General features: G+C 47.4%; 2 protein-coding genes across 4 annotated transcripts; both read right to left on the bottom strand.

The window, feature by feature from the left end:
• Positions 1 to 110: 110 nt before the first annotated feature.
• LOC6737286 (tetratricopeptide repeat protein 28) lies at positions 111 to 18,908 on the bottom strand. 3 transcript variants are annotated; one of them, XM_016169939.3, is made up of 8 exons: positions 18,791 to 18,908; positions 17,812 to 17,902; positions 13,261 to 13,442; positions 6,994 to 9,063; positions 5,760 to 6,927; positions 4,014 to 5,697; positions 3,184 to 3,953; positions 111 to 3,123 (listed from the first exon to the last, which is right to left on the bottom strand). In XM_016169939.3, the coding sequence occupies exons 3-8, from the start codon at positions 13,402 to 13,404 to the stop codon at positions 1,388 to 1,390; spliced, it is 7,572 nt and encodes a 2,523-aa protein (XP_016031003.1). In that variant the 5' UTR covers positions 13,405 to 13,442; positions 17,812 to 17,902; positions 18,791 to 18,908; the 3' UTR covers positions 111 to 1,387. The 3 variants fall into 3 exon arrangements, with proteins under 3 accessions (XP_016031003.1, XP_016031005.1, XP_039149280.1); XM_016169941.3 differs by lacking the exon at positions 17,812 to 17,902; XM_039293346.2 differs by lacking the exon at positions 17,812 to 17,902 and having other exon boundaries at positions 18,375 to 18,908.
• Positions 18,909 to 19,123: 215 nt separating this feature from the next.
• LOC6737290 (zinc finger CCCH domain-containing protein 3) lies at positions 19,124 to 21,447 on the bottom strand. The gene is made up of 4 exons (XM_002084094.4): positions 20,614 to 21,447; positions 19,991 to 20,536; positions 19,698 to 19,893; positions 19,124 to 19,640 (listed from the first exon to the last, which is right to left on the bottom strand). The coding sequence occupies exons 1-4, from the start codon at positions 21,279 to 21,281 to the stop codon at positions 19,257 to 19,259; spliced, it is 1,794 nt and encodes a 597-aa protein (XP_002084130.1). The 5' UTR covers positions 21,282 to 21,447; the 3' UTR covers positions 19,124 to 19,256.
• Positions 21,448 to 21,529: the final 82 nt, after the last annotated feature.

The raw sequence follows: 21,529 nt of genomic DNA on the forward strand, positions 1-21,529 counted from the left end.
TATATATTCGAGAGTACTGTACAAATGGATTCAGAGATAGTTTTCTTTTTACGACACAGTTTGGCACTCTACGCATTAGAGATACGCCTAATATTATTTAAATGTATTTACTTCCAGCCACAATTGAACTATGTACGGTTTATATATGCTTGCTGCTTTCGACTTTTTAGCTAAAATAAAATGGAAAACGAATCACGCCAATGCCTAGATTTCGCTTTTTATATGTAGTCCCTGTTTGTGTTAGCCTAGCCAGCAGCTTTGCCTACCAACTAACTGCTACTCATTATTTATTATTTTGCTATGACTAGAGTATTATAGGGGTTGGGAGATGAAAGTTTTGTAAAAAGTGCATAAAAAATAACGAAATAATTATATGGGTATTATGTGAATGATTTGATGCTGCTCTCAAGCCCAAAAGCACAGCACGGCGTTCGATGTTTGTGACGTGCCAGCATTTGAAGCAGCTGCAATTTTGAGTGCTTAATTTATATTAGTAATTTATACAATTATTATACGCTAAATCATGCATTGAATACACACAATATTTAAAATGATAGTATGTAAGGCCAACAAACCGCTAAGGTTGATGGATTCAATGGCAAACAAAAGTGTGAATTATACTAAACAAAAAGAGGAACACAAAGTAAAAATATTTTTAAATACAGTTTTTTATTTCACATTTTGAATATACACATTGATATAAATATATTGTAGCTATATACTAATTATGGAAGTTTATCGTAGGAGTCCTGCAAGCATATTCAATGGCACACAAACGACAAAAAACAAAAAAAATAATACAAGATTTGGCGTAGTTAACATTTAAGAATTGTAAAGTAAAGATCCATACATATTTATATATATATACAAAAAAAAAAAACAAACAAATGCAGCTATATTATTGCAGCTATATTACTAAATAAATTATAAAACAGAAAATCACACTGAAAAGATAAATTATTAAAACCTGTAAAAACTAAGTAAAACAAAATAAAATTAGTTACATTAGTTACCAAATCCCAGAAAACATTCTATGCTTTCACACGCATCGGTAAATTCTTTTTTCGTTTAATAAATTTAATGGAAAAGGTTACTAAGTGGGATATCGACAAGAGATTCGAGCGGAATTCTTTTCAGGAATATGAATAATATTAAATAAAACAACATTTTCATTTGCAGATATTCAGTATAACAGTTTATTTTTGCTAAGTCATATTCTAAAAATCCTATTAACTTAGGGGGATCTTATTGTAGACCTTACATAGTTGAATAAATTTTAATCAGTGGCTTGGTTATGAATATAAGTTATGCCTAAAATCAGTTTATTGAAGACTATCAAGGATATAAATATATTTAGTAATTGAATACAACGAGGAATCGAATAGGTCTAGACAAGGCGAGCAGAGGAGCACGTTGCCCCCGAGGAAGCACTCTGCGCTTCCGCTTCGCTTCCTTTTCCAATCCCCGCCAAGCTAAGGGCTCCTCCGGATGCACTGGCCAGCACTCGTTTGTAGTTGCTGCTGCATTGAGAATCGGCTACCGATCGCCCATCGCCTTCATCACGTCTAGAAAGATCCACGGAGTATGGAGCTGCTGAGCGGAGCTCGGAACTCGTGGCCGTGTGAATCTCTAGACGGCGCTCCAATATATCGGCTGTGGTCAGTTCGCTGGCCTGCACCAAACTGCTATCCGGCACATTGCTTAGCCAGGGCTTAAGGATGCTCTTCTTCTGAATGGTGACCGCCTTGCAGCGGCAGATGACGTCGGCGGGCTCACCACAAATGGGACACGTGGCTTCTGCGGACGTACCCGAAGTGCCCTCCACTTCATTGGTTCCTCCACCCACCACCGTGGGCATAGTGGCTCCGGATGAGCTGCCACTCAGCTCCAACTCGCTGACAGCGTCCACCAGAGTCTTGAGATTAGCACCCGACTGTGGACAGGCCTCGGTTATGGACACTACCTCCTGTTCCTCATAGTTGGGACTCAACAAAAGCTTGGACAGAGGTGGAGCCAATCCTAAGCCCACATTTCGGTCGTGATACATTTCCGAAATGCTTGGAGTCAGTTCGCGATTCATGTGGCGCATCATGCTGTCTTGCAGGCTCTTGGTACTCGACTTGGAAGGCGGAGGAGTCTCCTCCTGCTTGGGTTCGTTAAGCAGATCAGAGTCCGTCTGCGAAAAGTACAAGCTGGATGGATTGAAGACAACATTGGAAACATCCTCCTCCTCGGGCAGAGCAAGGGGCTTTCTTGCAGCAGTTCCACTAGTCATGGCATTTCCACTACCAGGTGCACTTAACTCCGTCCTCACACTCAGCCGGTCCATGAAGAGAGCATGCTCTTTGTTAACCCGCGCAGCAAGAGAGCTCTGAGCACTACCCAATTTGATCTTGGGTTTGCTGCGTCCACCTGCACCCACGCTCAAATTGTGGAACGTTGGTGGGCGTGGTGGTGGTAATGGTGGCTGCTGTTGGGGTATTGCTGCACTAACTCCACGTCTCAGTACCGTAGCATGCCCAGATCCCTCCCAATCGGTGGTACTGCTGGCCGAGCTAGAACTATCCGGTCTTCTATTTAGGTTCGTGGCTGCCGGTGGAACTATTGCCGCTGAACTGGTCTGGGAGTAGAGACTTCTAATGCGCGTCTGATGAGCCAGTGCCAGTGATAAGCTCGGATCGGTCACTGGTGGACTGGGAGTAAAGGCTGCATCGCTCTCGCCACCTCCACCAGGTCGGGAAACGCGAACGGGAGCACGCATGCTGGCATAACCAAGCCGAGGATTGGTTAAACCAAAGCCAGGTTGAGTGACATAGCCATCCGACAGGGAATGCTCACTGTCGGTGGTGTTGGCAAGACTGGAGTCCAGTGCGCCACTTCCTGCACCGCCAATGGCATCAGTTCGTCCACCATCAGGTTCTCCACGACGTCGTACATATGAGATGAAGGCACTGCGTGGATGCAAGGGCAATGGTGCCTTGTTACCTCCATTTACGGAGGGAGTGCTGCTGGACGCAGGCGGAATTGTCGCCACGTCCATTTCCGGTTCTGCCAGAGACTCACAGCTACTACTGTGATCAGAGTCTCTATCCAATCCCAAGTTCTTGGGAGCCTCACGGGTGTCTAAGGTGAGGAAATTATTATTATCACCATTCTAGCCATAGGTAATGCTGCATTACTTACCAAACAAGGCTAGAAGTGCTTGCAACACAAACTGGCACTGCCGGCGATTTGCCTGTTTTCCGGTGCGCAGGATCACTTGGTCCGCACCCACCTCCGTAAGATCAAAGCCGACGGAGGCGAGCAGTTCATGGCACCCGGCTACTCTCCAGAGTCTTACACTCAGCGGCATCTCAATAAAGCAAGTCTCGGCGATGGCATCCGATTTGGTGGAACTTGAACCGGTGGCGGGATTGGAGCCCGGAAACTGGGCTAGGATATTGCGCACCACTGCTATGATGTCGCCCGCATATTCGGCACTATTCACATGGACCAGTTTGCCTAGAGCTTGGAGCGTAGCTGGAGTCAGGGCAAGAAGAGCCTGGAGACTGGCTGAGCACTGGGCCAGTCGTTCCTCGGGATCCGCTTGGGGGAAGAAAACGCTGGCCGGAATACCATTGGCGGCCGGCTCGACGCGGAAGCCCACTGCCATCAGCAGATCCTTCCAGCCGGCAACCGGTCCAGCTTTATTCTCTATGCTCTGCTGAGTGGTGTACATGGCATTCTTCTGGCCGCGGTGAATCCGCTGCAAACTCTTCTCCACCAGGTGCAGGCAGACGCGCAGTGCATCTCGACAACGTTCAGGAGTTCGGAGTAGTTCGCAAAGGGCATGGCCCATGGCCACCTTGTTCGATAGCCGGATATTGCTGCCCACCAGTAGGAAACCGGCCCAGTTGGCCGGATGAGCAAAGTGCTTGGTGTGCTGGACTGTTTGCATGGCTTCCGCCAGGGCGCTGCAACAAATAAAAATCATTAGTATTGCGATTCTAATTGAGAATACAATGATTACTTACCGGGCTGCTCGGGCACCCTGCAACAAGGCAGAGTAGAATGCGCGCAGTAGAATCTTGGCCGCTGTTTCCGGAACTGGCCAGAGCGATATAAGCACGACTCCGGCTCCGGCTAAAAGCCAACCGCCTGCCAGTTGTGCCACTCCGTCTCCGGTGATGGGTTCCACGGAGTGATATGAACTCAGGACCACTAGGCGAGCACTCAGACGCAGCTGTCGCAATTCTCCAGCTGCCAAGGTGAAATCAGTCATCTGGGGTTCGTGCGGCTCCTTTTGCTCCTGCTGTTCAGCCGTAACCACATCGCCGGGACTCAGGACCACTGCTCCCAACTGCCAGCTTATATTCGCCGCAAAGTGAACGCACTCGGCGGAGGGAAGCTCCGCCAGCACTGACTCCTTGGTGGCATTGGACCCGGCCAGTGCGGTGGCCTGAAGCATATCAGCCACCATGGCGGCCTCCTGCAAGGCTGCTGGCGATTCAGCTCCTGCCCAACCCCAGAGTTCGGCGAGATTGGATGGGATACGGGGACCTCCAACCACAAGAGCCTTGGGTGGGCGAGCTCGATCCCTTCTGATCCTCGGACGACTGCGCATAGATTGCAGTGAGGGAGCTGTAAGAATCGCACACCTCTCACACAAGTATTCTCCATCCTCTTGAGCTGCTCTTAGAATGGCAAATGGTACCAGATATAGCGAACTATCTAATACCAGGACCAACTCCCTTCTGCCCTGTCGGTTGGTATCTGCTTCTCCAGCGGGCAAGAGATCATCAAATGGCGCTAAGAGAAGATTGTACAGGATGTGCAGGCAGGATGGTCCCCGCCAAACCGGCAACCCAGGAGCTCTCCGCGAACTTCGACTGCCAACGGATCGCGTAGAGCCTTGCAGGCTGGCCACTGAGCCACCGACCGATCCCACCGAGAAAAGCGAACTCAACGAGTAGTTCGAGGAGTTGAGTAGTTGATTGCGGCTAACCATGCGAAGGAAGCCTCCTCCGCCAGAACCTCCAGCACCGGGCAGATCCTCCAGCAGTTGTTCCGTGCTGGCACGCCATCCACTACCATCACCTTCGTGAAGGAGACTCTGGGAGTTCACACCCAGATTATCTCTTACCAAGCTCATATAACGTTCCAGTAATCGATTTGCCTTATTGGATGTTCCCTGGTCTTCAGCCTGCTCCTGATTCTGATCCCTGTTTAACTTAAGTTCCCTCTCCATCTCCAAATCCTCCTCCTCCTCCTCTTCTTCGCTGAGGGACAACGGAAGCTGCAGACTGTGGGCATCGATCTTGGCAGCATGGAAACGTACAATGCCAACATGTGGTTCCAGCAGCCAGGAGAAGAGTTGATCACCAGCCAAGCTGTAGTAAAGTACGGTCGTGCGACCACGGTCTACTGTCTCCTGAATGGACTCGCTGTCGGCCAACGGAACCTTGGAGCCCTCTCCACTCACGGCTTCCGCTCCGCCGCGTGCCTTGCATCGCTCGGCGGCCACCAGGGCATCCTCATTGCGATTCAGTGCCACGAGGAGAACTTGAAGCAGTTGATAGCAAGTGGTCTGCAGATCGTAGAGGGCCTGGCGCGTCTCCGGACTTCGCTGTTCATGGCGCACGGACTCCAGCAGTTGGGCGGCAGTCTCTAGTTGAATGTGGGCTCCTTCGGCATCGCCAGAGGATCGAAGGGCAAGACCTACGGGGGAGATCCAGAGAAAGTTTAAAAATGGTCATAAATCTCTTCTACTTCCCACTTACCTAATTGATGTCTTATCTTCGCTTCCTCCTCTGACTTCCCCGTGGTCTGAGCACTTGCTAATCCTTGCCGCAGATAGTCCACCGCTTGATTGTGCTGTTCCAGCTGGTGGTGAACCCTTCCCAATGCCAGGCATGCCATCGCCTTTGCCAGGCGATCCGTACTCAACTCCAATTGCCGTTCGTAGCACTTGAGGGCTTCTGCCTGCTGGCCCAGGGATTCGTGGACGGATCCAAGATTACTCAAAGCTCTGGCTTGCAAGGCGGGAGCAGAGAGTTCTGTGCAAATCTCCAGATCCTGCCGGTGCAGCTCCAATGCTTGCGCATGCTGCCCCATTCGCTGTTGCACCTGCCCGAGGGCACACATGGCATCCGATTCCAGAGCTCGATCCTGCAGACCCTGTGCCAACTCACGCTGATGCTCCAAGCAGTTCAAAGCCTGGGCATGATTCCCGAGGGCGGCATGAACGTGACCCAAGTCACCATAGGCTAATGCTTTGATCTCTGGGCTATGCAGTTCGTGGGCGACCACCAGACGTTTTTCAAGGCAAACCAGAGCGGCGGGCAATTGACCCAGTGCTCTTCTGGCTTGACCCAATCCTCGATAGGCGCGCTCCTGATCCCGATGGCTGGTCAAACCCAAGGCTAGCTGAAGCTGACGGTCGTGACACTTTAGAGCCTCCTCATAATCTCCTAGAGCGGCATAGCAATCACCCAAATGACCCAACGCTCGCGCACGATCCGCTTGAGTGGAGGGCAGGGATACGCGTTCCAGGGTTCCCAATTGCGCCTCCAGGCAGCCAATGGCCGCCTCATAGTGGGCCATGTTCAGTCGAGCAATGCCCAGATTGCCATGCGCTTGGGCCTCCACTGCAGCATCCCTTTGCTCCTGAGCCCGTTCCAATTGCTCCTGATAGCACTTCACCGCATTCGTCCAACTGCACAGGGCCATGTGCACGGCTCCCAAGTGTCCATGGGCACGACATTCGCCGGACAAGTCACCCAGCTCCTGGCGCAGCGTCAACTCCTGGGTGTGATGACCCAATGCTTTGTCCCAACGTCGCATCAGTCGGTGGGCCAATCCCAGAGCTCCACAAGCAGCTGCCTCCATGGAACGATCTCCAGCAGCTCTGGCTAAAGCCAACTGGCGTTGATATAACTTAATGGCCTCCTAGAAAGAACGAGAAAAGGATTTAAGAATGATTCTCTAAGGGAATAGGGGGAATCTCTTATTTACCTCATGTGATCCCGTTCGTATCAAGATATCACCAATATTGCCCAATGCTCTAAACTTGGCTGGCAGTTGATTGGTGGCATGGGCCACTGCTAGAAACAGCTGCTGACATTCCAACGCCGCAGCAGTGTGTCCCAGGGCCAGATGAGCCAGTCCCAGATTGCAGTACGCCCTGCCCATGTTCGGTCGATGTTGGGCATCCTTGGCCAGGGCCAGATCCTGGTCGTAGTACCTCACAGCCGCCCGATAATTGCCCAGCGAGAAGTGGGCGTAGCCGAGTAGATGACACGCCTTACCCTCGGCAGCAACGTCACCCAGTTCCTGGGCGAGCATCAGGTAACTCTCGTAATGAGGCACCGCCTCCTCATACTCCTGTCTTCCACTCAGGCAGTTGCCCAGGTTAAGCAGGGCACACGCCTCTCCAGCCGTATCCTTCAAGGATCTTGCGGTGGCAAGATGCGCTCGATAGTGGGTCAAGGCTGCATCATGGGCACCAAGTGCCTGATAGGCTACGGCCAGATTGCCATGAGTGGCCGCCTCAGCACTGCGATCGTTCATCGCCTGATTGATGGCCAGTTCCTGCTTGTGGTACTTCACCGCCGCCTCGTAGGATCCAGCCATGTGGGCCATCCTGGCCATGTTCCCGTAGGCTTTGCCCATGCCCGTTCGATCGCCCAGGGAGCGGGCAATCCCGAGATGAGCCTGATGCAGTTTCAAAGCAGCATCGTGGGATCCAAGCATCTGGTAGACAATACCGAGATTGGAGCATGCTCTGCCCTCGCCCAGTTTATCTCTCGCTGCCAATGCCATTGCCAACTGGCGTTCGTGGAATCTTTTGGAGGCACTGGCATCACCGGCACAACGCGCCGCATGGCCCAAGCCCGCGTAGGCAGCCGCCTCCATGGATCGATCTCCCAGAGCTTGGGCAATCCGGAGCACCTGCTCGTGACAGGCAGCCGCCTGGGTGAACTGACGCCGCTGGTGATGAGCAGATCCCAGATTGGAGTACGCCCTGGCCTCTTCCACCTGGTCGTGCAACTTGCGTGCTAGTCTTAAGTGCTGCGAATGGCAGTCCAAGGCGGCTTCACATTCTCCGAGAGCCAAGTAAACCGCTCCCACGTTGCCAATCTCCCGAGCCTCCTGCAATCGATCTCCCAGTTGCTTGAAGAGCTGCACACACTGTTTGTGGGAGGCCAGGGCATTGGGGTAATCCCCGCTAGCCGTGTACACGTGTCCCAGTGAGGTCAAGGCTGCGGCTGCCGCCTGAGTATCCTTGCACTTCATCGCCAGGACGAGTTGATAGCGATGCGCTGTGAGTGCCTCCTTGTGGGCTCCTTGACTGAAGTAGGCCGAACCAAGATTGCCATGTGCCCGACACTCGCCTGCGGTATCTCCCAAGGATTTTGCCACCGCCAGATCCTGCTGCATATAGCCAATAGCCTGATCCAACTGATTCAGAGCCCAGTGCGCGGAACTCAAGGCGCTGAAGACAGAACCCCTCAGTTTCAGGGAGCAACTGCCGATGCGAAGAGCAGCCTCCAGAACAGTCACCGCCGCCGGATACTGTGTCGCCTGTAGGAGCTCCTGACCCACCACAGAACTGACCACAAATGGCGACTCCTGCAACTGCATGGTGCGCAATTGCTGCAACGTGGGCTCCAGTGCCGCACGCAAAGGACTCTTCAATGACGCTTCGACCAGGCCACCCATCAGCTGCTTGTTGCTCGGTTCCTGGGCCAATCCGGAGGCGAAAGCAGCCAGAGCCTCACCATAACGACCGAGGCACTGCAATGCCACGCCCTGACGGAAGTACGCTTTTGGCCATTGCGGACACAAATCTCTCGCCTGCGTCGCATCCTGCAAAGCGGCTGTGAATTGACCCTGTTTCAGCAACGCAGCCGATCGATTGCTGTACAGGATGTGGTTGCCCGGATCCAGCTGCAGTGCATCCGTGTAGAGCAGCACGGCTGTAGCGAAGTCACCGCTCTGGCAGGCGGCATTCGATTGACGCACCTTCTCCAGGAAGAGGGCACGGTTTGCAGCGGGCAACTCCGGCGTGCATTCCGGCTCATTCTGCGAATGAAAAAGATTTCAAGCAAGTAAGCATGTGTGTTTTAATTATATATATTATAATTATTCAGGTTTCTTAGGAGGAGATGATATGATTTTTTCTCTGCGTGTAACCGATTAGAGTTAGCATTGATTATGGCCAAATTACTGGGATGAGGAGCATTCCTCAATGCGATGGCCTAAGTAGAGCAATAAACACAACTGTACAAAAGTGGAGGAGCAGGCGGTGCCAGGAGTGCCAGGTGGGGATTTACAGAATTGAGGGAAGAGTCTGTATGATTGCACATCTGCCGCTGTTATTGGGAAGTACAGTGGGCTTGAGTGGCATTTTTCAGAGGAGAAAACTAAAGATACTTGATCAAATGGAATGAAAACATATACATATGCATATGGCAGCTGAAAAGGAAGTTTAATGATTTTTAAATTACCCTGCCTCTATTTTGTTCCTAATCTTCAACGTATCCCGTAGGACCTTTATTTCCAGGTAAACCACGCCGACTGGCTGACTCACAGTGCGGTCCGTCGGTGGGTTGTAATTATGTTAAATGCCGACGCACCAGCTTGGCGGCCAAGTCAAGTCGCCTGCCCTCGGAACACAGGTATGCGGCCACCGAGTCACGTTTCCCGGCCAACTGCTGTTCACAGCTCCCACTGCTCACAGCTCCAAGCTCCCAGCTCGCAGCTCCCGATCCTGTTCGCTGGCCAGGCCATCAAATGCGGAAGCAATTCCACGAATTCGTGGCCCAAGAACTGAACTGAACAGACGACCACGACTATGCTGCTGGTGAATCAGTAGCTTACTAGCTGAGTAGCTGTGGATCTGTGGCCTTTTTTGGCATAGGCCACCGATGGCCATGGTCACGGCCACATCCACATTGCCGGGACGTTGAGAGACGAGACCGTGACAACGACGTGGAAATTTTTACATATTTTTTGAAGCAATTAAATGCAATGAGTATGCAAATGCATTAGGCCAGCACTGAGACGGCGACCGAGTGCCCAGTTGGCCAGTCCTTGATAGGAAACGTGGCCAGCTGGCGAGGCGTGAGTCTCGGTGGATACCTTGGCTAGATTGGCCTTCTGGCCGAGACCTCTTCGAGCTCCGAATAAATCAGCCTGCAACAAAGTATCTGACAGATGCAGAACGCAATTTTCGTTTTATGCTGCCTATAAAAGCCGGCCAAAACGGACTTGGCCCCAGCGATAAGGCTCAAATGAAGAGGGCGTTGCCAAAAAAATAAAAAAGAAAACAAAACTAAAATAAGGGAAGCACCGAAAAAAGGAGAGCGCATGGAAACCGAATCGCTAAATACACTAGAATATTAGATATTGTTATTGAAAATGAAAAATAAATACATATGATACCAAGTTACTAAGTCCAACTTCTGACTTAGTGAATAGACCCTTTCCAAACCGAACGTGGACTCTTCATCTTCGGAGCGTTGGCGGTGCTAGCCGAGTAGATCTCGCAGACATGATATGGCGGTTCTGTTGCCAATGGTCAAAGTCAAATAACACGCACAGAGTGCAGGAACATGCCCTCCAAATGGCCAACGAAGAAGATCTCCGGCGGCAGGGAGCGCCGCTCTGGGAATTCAGACGGAATGGCATTAGCAGATGTTATCACTTTGACTAAAATAATAATAATAATAGCAGTCAGTCCGAACTTCAGCCGGAATGTCGATGGCTTAGGATAGGGATAAGCTCGGACTGTGGGAATGCTGCAGAGGTATGAGTATTCCGTGATCCAGCGATGACAGATGGTGGACATTACTTTCAAGTAAGTATACCTTTAGGGGAAGTGCTTACTATGTTTTATTATTTATTTTACGGTTTAAGCCCACTTTTTGGTGAGCTGAAAACTCGTGAAAGCATCCTTAAAAATCATATAAAAACGGTTTCTCTAATGAATTAAGTATCTTTTAAGTAACTGGCTACCGCTTTTATTGACCACGAGGCATTTCTTGCTGTTGCTGGATGAACTCCGGATCAGTTACAAGATCACTGGAGGCACTTTTCTGTATTTGTATCTCCTAATTAACTACCTTTCTTTCCTTACCGCAGCGCACAAAATCTCAGTGGATCTTTTTCTGGATTTTCTGCCCTTTCGCTCCGTTTTTTGTTGCACACCGTGCTGTGTATGTCAATTTAGGAATTGGCGCCCAAATGGCACATAGAGAAGTCATGTAAAGTGATAGTCTGGCTATCTCGCTTCGCCAATTCCAGCTAAATTGGCAGCAGCAGCAACAGTTGCAGCAGTTGCAGTTGCTGTTGCTGTTGCCGCACCAACATGGCCAACAGCAACTGCAGCAGCCAACTTGGGCCAACCGTGCAATAGCAGCATTTTAGAAAATAGTCAAAGACGGACAAGAATTTTATGCAATGAGAAAGGGAGAAAAGCGGGTAGAGAAAGGAAGTTGCAAGTCGGCGGTTGGAATTCAGGAATGCAAGAGAAAAACCTGCGATTCGAGAACTGGTCGCCGTTTTCCTGGCTGTCCGCCCAGCAGCCAAAGCAAAAAAAAAAAAAAAAAAGCGCAGAGAAAAATAAAGTGAGCGCTCAGTAAGACAAAAAGTGGCACCCATAGATGCACTCGGGCTGCCGCCTGGAACCAAACGGGCTAGTATGTGTGTTGGCCAAGTTGGCTTTTTGTCCACACATATGTACGAGTATATGTGTGTTAGCCCCAGAGGCTGGAGCATCGATAAAGTCAGCCGCATTGGAATGCAAACAATTTCACGATTGCTCGTGGCGCACATTGGCATGTTTTGCGCTCAGCTCGAGAATTTTGTTGCAATTTAACGCGTAATAAAATAATTAGCTGCGGGCTGAGCTCCTCCGAATCTCTGCCACTTTGGAAAACCGCGCCTAATCTCCGATTATCCCATTGCAGCGTAGGCAGGAAGTTGGGCCTCTTAGAAATTTAATCCAGGCATTAAACTTTTCATTTTATTAGACACCGCTTTTTGTGTTTAATATATGGTCTTAATTTAGATTGTATTCCACTTAGTGAGCTCAAAAGATGCATATACATTAATATACTAACTGCATATAAACATAATTATAAAACAAATATAAAAGCTTATTAAGAACAGGCTTGAGTTGCAAACATAACATTATTATGGAGTAGTCCTGTATCTTCGCAGTAAAAGCGAACTTAAACTCAAGATTTTATTTTATATGACCATCAGCGGGTAACCTTTAAATATTTGTCTGTTTAGACTTAATCGAAATCGACATTAGTCTGGAATTTATGCACTCATTTAGCTGCCGATTCCCCCACTTCGCTGACCACCAACCCGAAATTCCTGGCCACGCTTCTCTGATTGCAGAAACTGTGGGGAACGGGATTGGGATCTGGGAATGGGCAGGGGATTGGTCACTTCCTATCGTCTGTCTAGCTGGCAAAAAGGGACACTCGAATGCCAGTCAGTCGGCGAGACAGGCCGCAGGGGTCTGAATCTGGATGCTGGACGCTGGACTCCCTGATCTTCTGGATTCCGAATTCTGGACTGGTCCGTCGCAGAGACAGAGCCTGAAACTTATCCAACATCGTTGACGTTGTCGTCTGTTCCTCAAGTTGTTGGATCTTTTTTTGTTCTTGCCCATGACATGACAGCGCGGAATATGATGAAAGGGCCCAGGGAAAAGGAGTCAGGGTCAGAGGAGGAGTCGGAGTTTGGAGTCAGTGTCAGACCCATTCCCATTCCCATTCCCGTTCCCATTCGCAATCGCTTGAGGTTTTGCGTTTTGGCATTTTTATCTCCCCGCTCGGCTGGGCTTTTGTTTAATTTGGCCCTTGTAGCTAAGCCCTTTTGTAGTCTTGCCGCTGAGTTAATCAACATTGAAATCATTTTGCCATCATTTTGATTATTGCCCCTGATTGTTTTTTTTTTTTTTGTTCCCCAGTACAAAAAGCGCACAGACTCTCTTTTTTCTTATTGACTTATTTCCACTGCCTCATCTCATCGCTTTGTTGAAATTTTTTTCGGCGAGCGTAATGCCTGATTAAGTTTTATACATTTGAAGGCCATAAATAATTGTCATGGTGTTTGAACTGCAAACTGGAAATACACGGGCTGGCAAACATGTTTTTCGATAGTTCGTTGGGACGAGGGGCGGTGGCTGAGGTGGGGTTGTACGGCCACAGTGCAAAAGCATAATTAAACAATAATACGATTTCCTTTCGCCTTTCGACTTACCTCGGAGAAATCCCGCTGCGACATCTTATTCAGCAGCTGCTCGCCAACGATGGCAATTTTGGCATTGTTCTCATTATTACCAGCGGCGTGATTATTTGCATTAAAGTTTAATGGCAAATTTATAATGTTCTCATAATTCGTCATTTGTGTGCCAGCGAGGAAACATTAGGATCTTCGTATCTCTGCAAAGAAAAGCGAAGTAGTTGGTGTTTTGTTTATAGAGCAGCTATATATATTCAGAAAATAAAAGAATAAACCCTGACAATGAGACTTTCAAATGCCAGGGAGAATTCTAGGGAATCAAGGGACCCCTCTTATGCAAATATTGGCCGATCCTCAGCCGCAGTCACATAAACTTGACAATTGAATGTGGCCATAAATTTGTGCGATCCCCAGGCCCCCAACCCCCTATTTCCCCCCAAATTCCCCGCCCAGTAAGCAGACAAGCCATGGCGCACAGTGGCCTCAACTTCGGTGAGAATTCTGTTTTGCCACTTGGGGTTTTTCGTTTGGGTGTCGGCTTTGGGTTGCGAGATTCTGATTGCGCCATTCACTTGCCAGCGGCGCCTGCCTATCAACAGCATCGGAATTGAAAAACCGCCTCTTCCCTTCGAATTTGTTATCATTTAATTGGCTCGCCTTCTAGAGAGAAAGTTGCGAAAAGCAAACAAGCGGCTGTAATTAAAAAGCCACCGAAATCAATTAATGCCTTCATCATAGGCGGAAGCTACCAGAACGCGAAGAGATGCGATTCGATCCATTGAGCGTCGCGTCTCTTAATGGGCTTCCATTGGCGGTGGCCAGAAGCCATAGATACATAGATACATAGATACTCAGATACACAGATGCACGGCCCTAATTGAAATGTTAGGCCTTGTAACAAGAGTGCGTTGAGTGACAGGCCGAGGAAAACCGCAGTCACCATGGATGCGTGAATCCCTGGAAAGGTGCGTTCCGCCAGCTGAATTGATTATTCAGCGCAACTCGCATGGAATTCTAATGAGTGAGTCGCGGGTTTGGAATTTCTACAATCAAATTTTATTGAGTGCACAATGCATTGACCACCGGCCATTATTGTGCGCTCTTCCATATTTTTATGACCATTGCTGTGCTCTCAATTCGCTGCTATCGTCGTCAAAACTGCCCACAAATAGGCATAAAAATCGTGGCATAAACCGTAATGCATTCAGGTGGTTGTCATAAAGCGCTTATCAATTGGTCAGCGTCTGTGTGGCGGCACTTTTAACAGTTCGCTTTTATTACTTGCATTTGTTGTAGTTGTTGTTCGCCATTTCTTTAGTTTGTTCCTCTTTTTTTTTTTGTTTTTGGCACAATTATCATTCGTTTCTGCGATTGCGAGTTTTTTTTTCAGCTTTTTAACGATTATGATGACCGGTCTCATAGCAAATGAGATAATTTAGATGCCTTAATGGTTTTATAATTGTACTTGGTGGCAGCTTTTTATGTGCCAGTGTCTCGGTTTTTCTGTACAAGTTGGATTATGATACCTAGGGTTCCGGATGGGCGAATTTTTCGCTTTCGATTATGTTTGCTGTTACTTTTTGCTGGCAAACCGGACAAGTTTGTGCCCTAAGTCTTTCGTACATTCATTGAGTTGTGTGGAAATAAAGTTATAGAAAGTTGTTGTTTGCTTAACTAGTAAAAAAGGAGCCTTGAATGGCTTCTTTTCAGTTAATATTTTGCCTTCTTTAATATAGCAACATCATAGATATTTATTTTTTATATGGTATCCTACTTTTGCTTTATGTAACTTATTGTTATCCCTATTACCATGCCAGAGCACACATTTTGTAAAGCTGCAAACAAGGAGTAATGCGTACTATTTAATCTCTTTTTGTAGCTAATGAACTCTTACACTTTATTTGCGCCAAAAGTCAACAAATGCTACACCACAACGGCACCACCAACAAGAATCGCTTTGAATTGCTTTTGTCAGGTCATTAGCGTTGACTAAATTCTCCTTAACTTAGTCCCCTTTGGAGGGTCCAGCGTCAACTCCACCTTCACCAGCACCACCTCCACCTCCATCTCCATCTCCATCTCCATCTCCACCATCACCAACACCCCTCTTCCTGGCCAAGCCACTGTCACAGTAACAAAGTGTTGCAACAGTCTTGCATTTGGCTACGTTGGCGGTCGTTTAACGAGCACAAAACTCAGCCCTGGGCATCATGGCAACAGCAAGGAGGACTCGTCGGCATGAACCGAAAAAAATAACATGACCACCAATGGTTCAGATAGTTTAGAGGAGACAGCGGGTATGCTGCGACTTTATTACAACTTCTATAAATGATTTCCGCTATTAAAGTGAAACATTTTTGCATAATTTTTCACTTAGAAAGGACAACAAGGAACAGCACCAACGAAATCGATCAGGAACTGGAACGGAACGAGGGGTAGGCGCAGGAGGAGCAGGAGATGGGCATCGGAGAAATTCCTCACGCTTCATGAGACCCGCCAGGTATGCCTCAAAATATTCCACACCACAACGCCTACCCAGACCCATATACCATGCCCCCGTACCCATACCCAAACTCCTGATCCGCGTTAAGGGTCTCCTGCCAGACCGCGTTCATCGTCATCGTCAACGTCTTCTTCGTTCGGTTTTTGATGATAATGCCCCTGCTCCGGCTCCAACTGCATCCCAATGCCCCTCCTCCGATTCAGCCATCTCGTAACCTGTTGAAATGTATGACAAATTGGGCGTAAAGAGGCCTCAGTCCTGTCCCTTCCCAAGATTCTGTCCCATTAAACCACCGAGCATGAAACGTGGGCGTGACAGCACCGATTTTGGTTAAGATTTTTTTTTTTTTCGATGCCTTTCCTTTGCCCGAAAAGGCCGAAAAATATATTTGGAGCGTTCTCAGTGCAGAAATTGAGTCATAAATTATTATGTTTATTACATTTTGCGATTAAGTGCACTTGGTGGGTTGCCTTCGCGCGTAAATACATATATATAAAATATACTTATCATAAGTATAGGGAATCAACATAAATTTAATGAATTCAATAAATCAGAAATGTACTGATACAAGTCATTTGTCTATGTAAACCATAATAAAATATTAATAACTAAGTGTACATTTTTGTTTGACTTATTGCACTTTTTCTGGAAACCAAAAGTTTCCCAGGGTTTTGCTCGTTGTCACTTTCCCCCCTAAATGGCCGCGTCTTTTTCCACACATTGGACACTTGTTAGCGGACAAATCGGCAACAAAATTAATCACACAACATGAGATGTGTTGCGGCTAAAAGGTGTTTATGTTTTTTGTTTCGTAGGCCTAGCGTTTTCGCAGCCGTAACTGGCATGTTGTACAATTTCTGGAAAACTCATTAAAATTGCTGACTGGCTATGAAACACAGGAGTGCAGATACATATTTTCCAGTTGCCGCTACATGAAAACAGCATTGAATAGAAAGAGGAAACAAGGCGGACGAAAGAAGAAAGATGCAGGCAGGCCAAACGAAATGCAATTTTAATGAAGCCAAAGTCGCAGCCACTTGTTGCAGTTGCAGTTGTTTCTGTGGCAAGCCGCATTGTTGCCGCCTTATAAGCACGCCATGCATTTGTTGCCCGCAATGCGAGTGGCACGATGTAATTGACATCATTAGACTAAAGCGCACCGAGTTCGACTAGAAAGTGGCCGGCTCTTCCTCTTCCTTCCCGGCATTGTGGCACCGTTAGCCCCATTGCCATTCTACGGGCGACATAGCCCACCCAGCGCAAGTTCGTGTCCTAAGTCTTTTGTTTTTCCTTGGAATTTCATTTCATTGAAATTCTTTGTTTCATTGTTCTGTGCTGTAAGATGTAAGATATTTAAAATTGCCTTGACCTTAATTTTAAATTAGAATTTCAGAGCAAATATCTAAGCTGTACTAAAACCACTGAAACAACTGGTTTACATATGAGTGTATATTATGCATACTACAATTTTGTTAAAAATTAATTAAAATGTCATATTCAAGCTTATTCACATTATGTTATTATCCTTTTAGGTTTAAATACATTTACAGCTTTCACTTTAAATGTTTGACGACAAATGAATTACGTTCGTGTCCTAAGACTTTTAAATTTTCGACGAATTATATTGCGTAATTTTTTGGTTATATTTAAGTTGATACTTAAAGTCTTTAGAGACTATATAAACTAAGTTTACACTGAAATGCCAATTACGTTAAAATATGTAGCCCCAAAAGTAAAAACGCCAGCATCATTATTATTTTAATGGTATCGTGATACGATGCATGTTAAAAGTCATTGTAGTAAATTCCGACCAAAAAGTAACCCCTACACGGCTACTAGGCACCGTTAGTCCGACTGCACGACCCACCGCGATGAGAAAGATGCCAAGGTACCCCACAGCGTTCCAAACGAGGCCCCAATTATGCAAATTATTAAATGAAAATAAAGTCTAATATAATTATTTCGTGCTGGAGATTCGAATTCCTAATGCCATTGTCACATAAATTTCAAGTTTAAGCATTTTCGGTTAAGACTTTCGTTGGGAATTTATGGGGATTCATGCTCACCATGGAATGTGGCTGGAGACTGGAAATCTCTGCTTTGTTCTCCACTCTCTTTTCCCCTTTTTTATTGTTTCTCGCTTTGTTTTATCACAGGCTGCCGCAGAATTATTTTGAATTAATGTAATGGGTGAAAATGTGGCTCATAAAATAGTAATTATACGAAAGTAGAGCAAACTTGATGGCGATTTTCCTACGATTACTCTGGTAATAGGTCAATATTAATGAGTAACGAACGGTATTGAAAAATTTTTGCACTCAAAATGATTAATAGCAAATATATGCAACCGTTATTTGCTTATTTATCGCAACTTTTGGCTGCACATTATATAATTTTACAGATTTATGCAGCTTAGCGGAGGTTGCATAAATTATTAATACATTTGTATGGCTCTTTGGTGTCATTTTGGTCAGTAATTTATGTAGAATACGGCTGGGCCAACAACAAGAATCCGAAGAAGAGGAAAAAGCAGAAGGAGAAGTCGCACTCGCTCGCACACACACAACACAGCCACACACACACACTGGAACACAAACGCGGGTCAAACAAGTCAAGCAACTTTTTTCACCTCTTTGGCCAATCTTCGGATTGCCTTCCTTTTTTCTCTTTTTTCTCCTCTTGTTATTAGTAGCATTTACTTAGGAATGCACCAAAGCGAGAACGTATCGGAAAAAATGTACCAACAGCCACAAGTGCACAATTGAAAAAAATTCGTTTGGAAAATGGTTTTGGCCTGGTTTTCTGCACCCAGAAGAAGCGAATGAGAGACGGTGTGTGAAAGAGAGTTTCGAAAATTCCCGATCGCGAACAGATGTCAAAGCCAGTGGACGAGTTCAAAGGCCATTTGCCGCAAATCTTCCATGCTTTTGGTCCGCATTTTATTTTTGGTAACTTCACTGCCTTTTCGCTTTTCTTTTTGGCCTGGTGAGCAATAAATTTGCAACAGCCACCGCTACACACGCACGAGCACTAACACACACTCACTGTTTTTGTTGTTGCTCGAAACGGAATCCGCGTTTGTTGTTCAGGTGTTGTACGAGCCGCATGCAAAATTCAACTGTGGCGAGAAAATCGAGACTCGAATCGAGAGAGCGGCTTGAAAACAGGTACACAACTATGTGGCGCCACAAAATCCAACAACAATAGGTGCCACCTGGTCACACTGCACGATCGGCATGTTGCCAGATGGTTGTATACACCGCGAAAAAACTGTGATGTATTCTGGTAATAATCTTTAACTTAATCTAATGCAAATTTTTACCTTTTTTCTCGAGCGTTACAAATATTTACCGAACCCATAAAGTTTACGCAAATAAATTTGTCTTTTTGAATATTTTATTAAAAATTGAAACTAAGCTACTAAAGTTAAATCTTAGACTAAACGTTAAAATCAATACTTAGCCGAATTAATTTGTACCTGAAACGTTGGGTCCATAGCATTCGCATAGCTTTACAACTCTTCTTCGCCACCTAAGGGAATGAAAGAGGGTAGAGTTCCCAGTTGAGGACGTCGTCGAGGGCAAGGGGCACCCGCTTCCGTCTGATCCTCATCCTCCGCTTCAGGTTTCTTCTCTTCCACCTCATCTGTAGTCAATATTGCTTCCGCTGGTTCCTTGTGGGACCCAAAGTACCGTGAACTGGTGGGCAACTCCTCCGCCATAGACGGTTCTTTCGCGGTATCCGCGACGGCGACAGGTTTACTGCCCAGTTTGGGACGCGACTTGACCTTGGCCAACCGCATTGATGGCAACTTCTTGCAGAACACGCACCTGGGCAACTCGCACTTGCCCTTGCGCTCCAACTCGGGACAGGCAAACTCATGACGTTTGTTGCACTTAAAATGTATTGGAGTTAATAGGTTATCAATGGAAATAAGTGGCAGACCATATACCTCGGCAGCCAGCGGACAGTAGCCGCGCACAAAGTCAATGCAAATCTCGGTCTTGCTGCTCAGCTTCTTGTGTAGGTACGGGCAATCCTCGCGAACGCAAACACCGCGCAAATAGTACCGACAGACGGGCATCTTCTCCAGCGTGACATTATGGGACAGCAGGCATTCGGGTTTGGTGCACTCGCCGCGCAGAAAGCTGCAAGTAAATGATTTCAAAAAGATAACCGCATTGGGAATTTCGAACCTTGGACGCCATCGAAGGTTTAGAACTCTTCACTTGGCCTAGGACAAACCTGACACAGATGGCAACCTGTCGCTTGTCGTGCAGCTTGCGGCACTTGCCACGACTGTAGGCAACGCACTTGCCCAGCTTCTGGAAGATGGCACAAGGCACATTAGTCTTCACCAACGATTTGTTGAGCAACGTCAGGCTTCTCTGTTTGGCGGTGATTAAATGAGCTCGCGACACGTGATTGCTGGTGCGTACGAAGACATTCAGTGCCTTTGGCGAAGCCACGTAGGTAAGGCCGCCGATATCGATGCGCCGCAGGATGCTACGATTTACGCTACTCTGTGCACCACCAGTTGATGAGGTTGGAACTCTGGTCAGGCGGCAGCCGGAAGGATCTAGAATGAACTTATTGCCGCTGACGAAGAGCGTTCTGCCGGACAAGGTCCGCTGCAAGGTCCTGGCACTCTCCGATTTGGCTACCCTAACGGAGGAACTGGCATCCAGCTTGGTTATCTTGTTCTTCGATATCTTCTTGTACATCACACCGTGTATGCTGACCATGCTCAGGGATTTGTTAACGCCCAGCTTCAAAACCTGGGGCTTGGAGCTGTAACAAAAGTTAAGTTAGTTGATGTACGTTTCCTAGTCTAACAGAGTCGCCTGTTGCTTGACTATTTCCATTACCTCAGTTTTCTGTTGGGCTGCGCTTCATTGGTACGTCTCAGTGCGTACTGGCCCACAAACTCGCGAAGAGGACGACGCTTCTTGACCAGCGGTGTGCAGGTAAGTGATAAGGAACGCACTAATTTGTACCTAGTGCGCTTGGCAGGTGGAGGAGGATGGGGGGCAGCAGCCGCTGGCGCTGCTTTCAATGCCCCTTGCCGCACAATCTTCCGCTTGGAAATGCTTACCAATGGAGGCTGCACCACGTTGGAAACAGTGGGCACAGGTACTGAAGCAGCGAGCTTCACCGCCGGACCAATCGCCTTCACTAATGGCTTGCGTACGAGACACGTGCTCACTTTGCTGATGATCTTGGCGGGCGGAGGAGGTGGAGTGGCCAGTAGGGGTATCGTTGGATCCAGTCGATAGTGCGAGGCGGAAACGTGTTGCATCATAAGCAGCTCCTGCTGCTCCCGCTGGTATTGGTCGTACATAGCCCGCTGGCGATGCAGAAAATGCGGATTGATATGGATCGCGGGCTGAGGCTGCAGTGGCGCCTGGAACGCCTGGAAGGGCACTTGGAACGGCAGCTGATGCGCCGTTTGACCTTGCAAGTGAAAATTGGGATTGATGTACACCTTTCGCGACATAGACGGCTGTGCCTCGTCGGCGCTTATATGCGGTAACATTTCGTTGCTTCCTTGGCTGGACCTAATAAATTAATCCTTTCGTATTTTTGGTTATTTCTAAATTTTGACACTTATTCCCAATGCTTCTTTGTATTGCACATTTTTTTATTACGTTACGTACGCAGTGTGAACTTCATCTGGCATCAGATAAATACCAAGAAATACTGGAGTGTAAATGATGAAAATATACTAACAAAAGTTTTATTTTATATATATTAAATATGTTCTTAAAATTATATTTATTATAC

Source organism: Drosophila simulans, chromosome 3L (genome assembly GCF_016746395.2).
Source record: "Drosophila simulans strain w501 chromosome 3L, Prin_Dsim_3.1, whole genome shotgun sequence".
NCBI lineage: Eukaryota > Metazoa > Arthropoda > Insecta > Diptera > Drosophilidae > Drosophila > Drosophila simulans.

Excerpts from the sequence above, each read along its gene's own strand:
- LOC6737286 (XM_016169941.3), bottom strand. The coding sequence starts at position 13,404 with ATGACGAATTATGAGAACATTATAAATTTGCCATTAAACTTTAATGCA. Across the intron at positions 6,928-6,993 it reads TACGAACGGGATCACATGAG|GAGGCCATTAAGTTATATCA; the intron begins GTAAATAAGAGA and ends CGTTCTTTCTAG. Across the intron at positions 3,954-4,013 it reads CAGGGTGCCCGAGCAGCCCG|CGCCCTGGCGGAAGCCATGC; the intron begins GTAAGTAATCAT and ends TATTTGTTGCAG.
- LOC6737290 (XM_002084094.4), bottom strand. The coding sequence starts at position 21,281 with ATGTTACCGCATATAAGCGCCGACGAGGCACAGCCGTCTATGTCGCGA. Across the intron at positions 20,537-20,613 it reads CAGCCCAACAGAAAACTGAG|CTCCAAGCCCCAGGTTTTGA; the intron begins GTAATGGAAATA and ends CTTTTGTTACAG. Across the intron at positions 19,641-19,697 it reads ACTGTCCGCTGGCTGCCGAG|TGCAACAAACGTCATGAGTT; the intron begins GTATATGGTCTG and ends ATACATTTTAAG.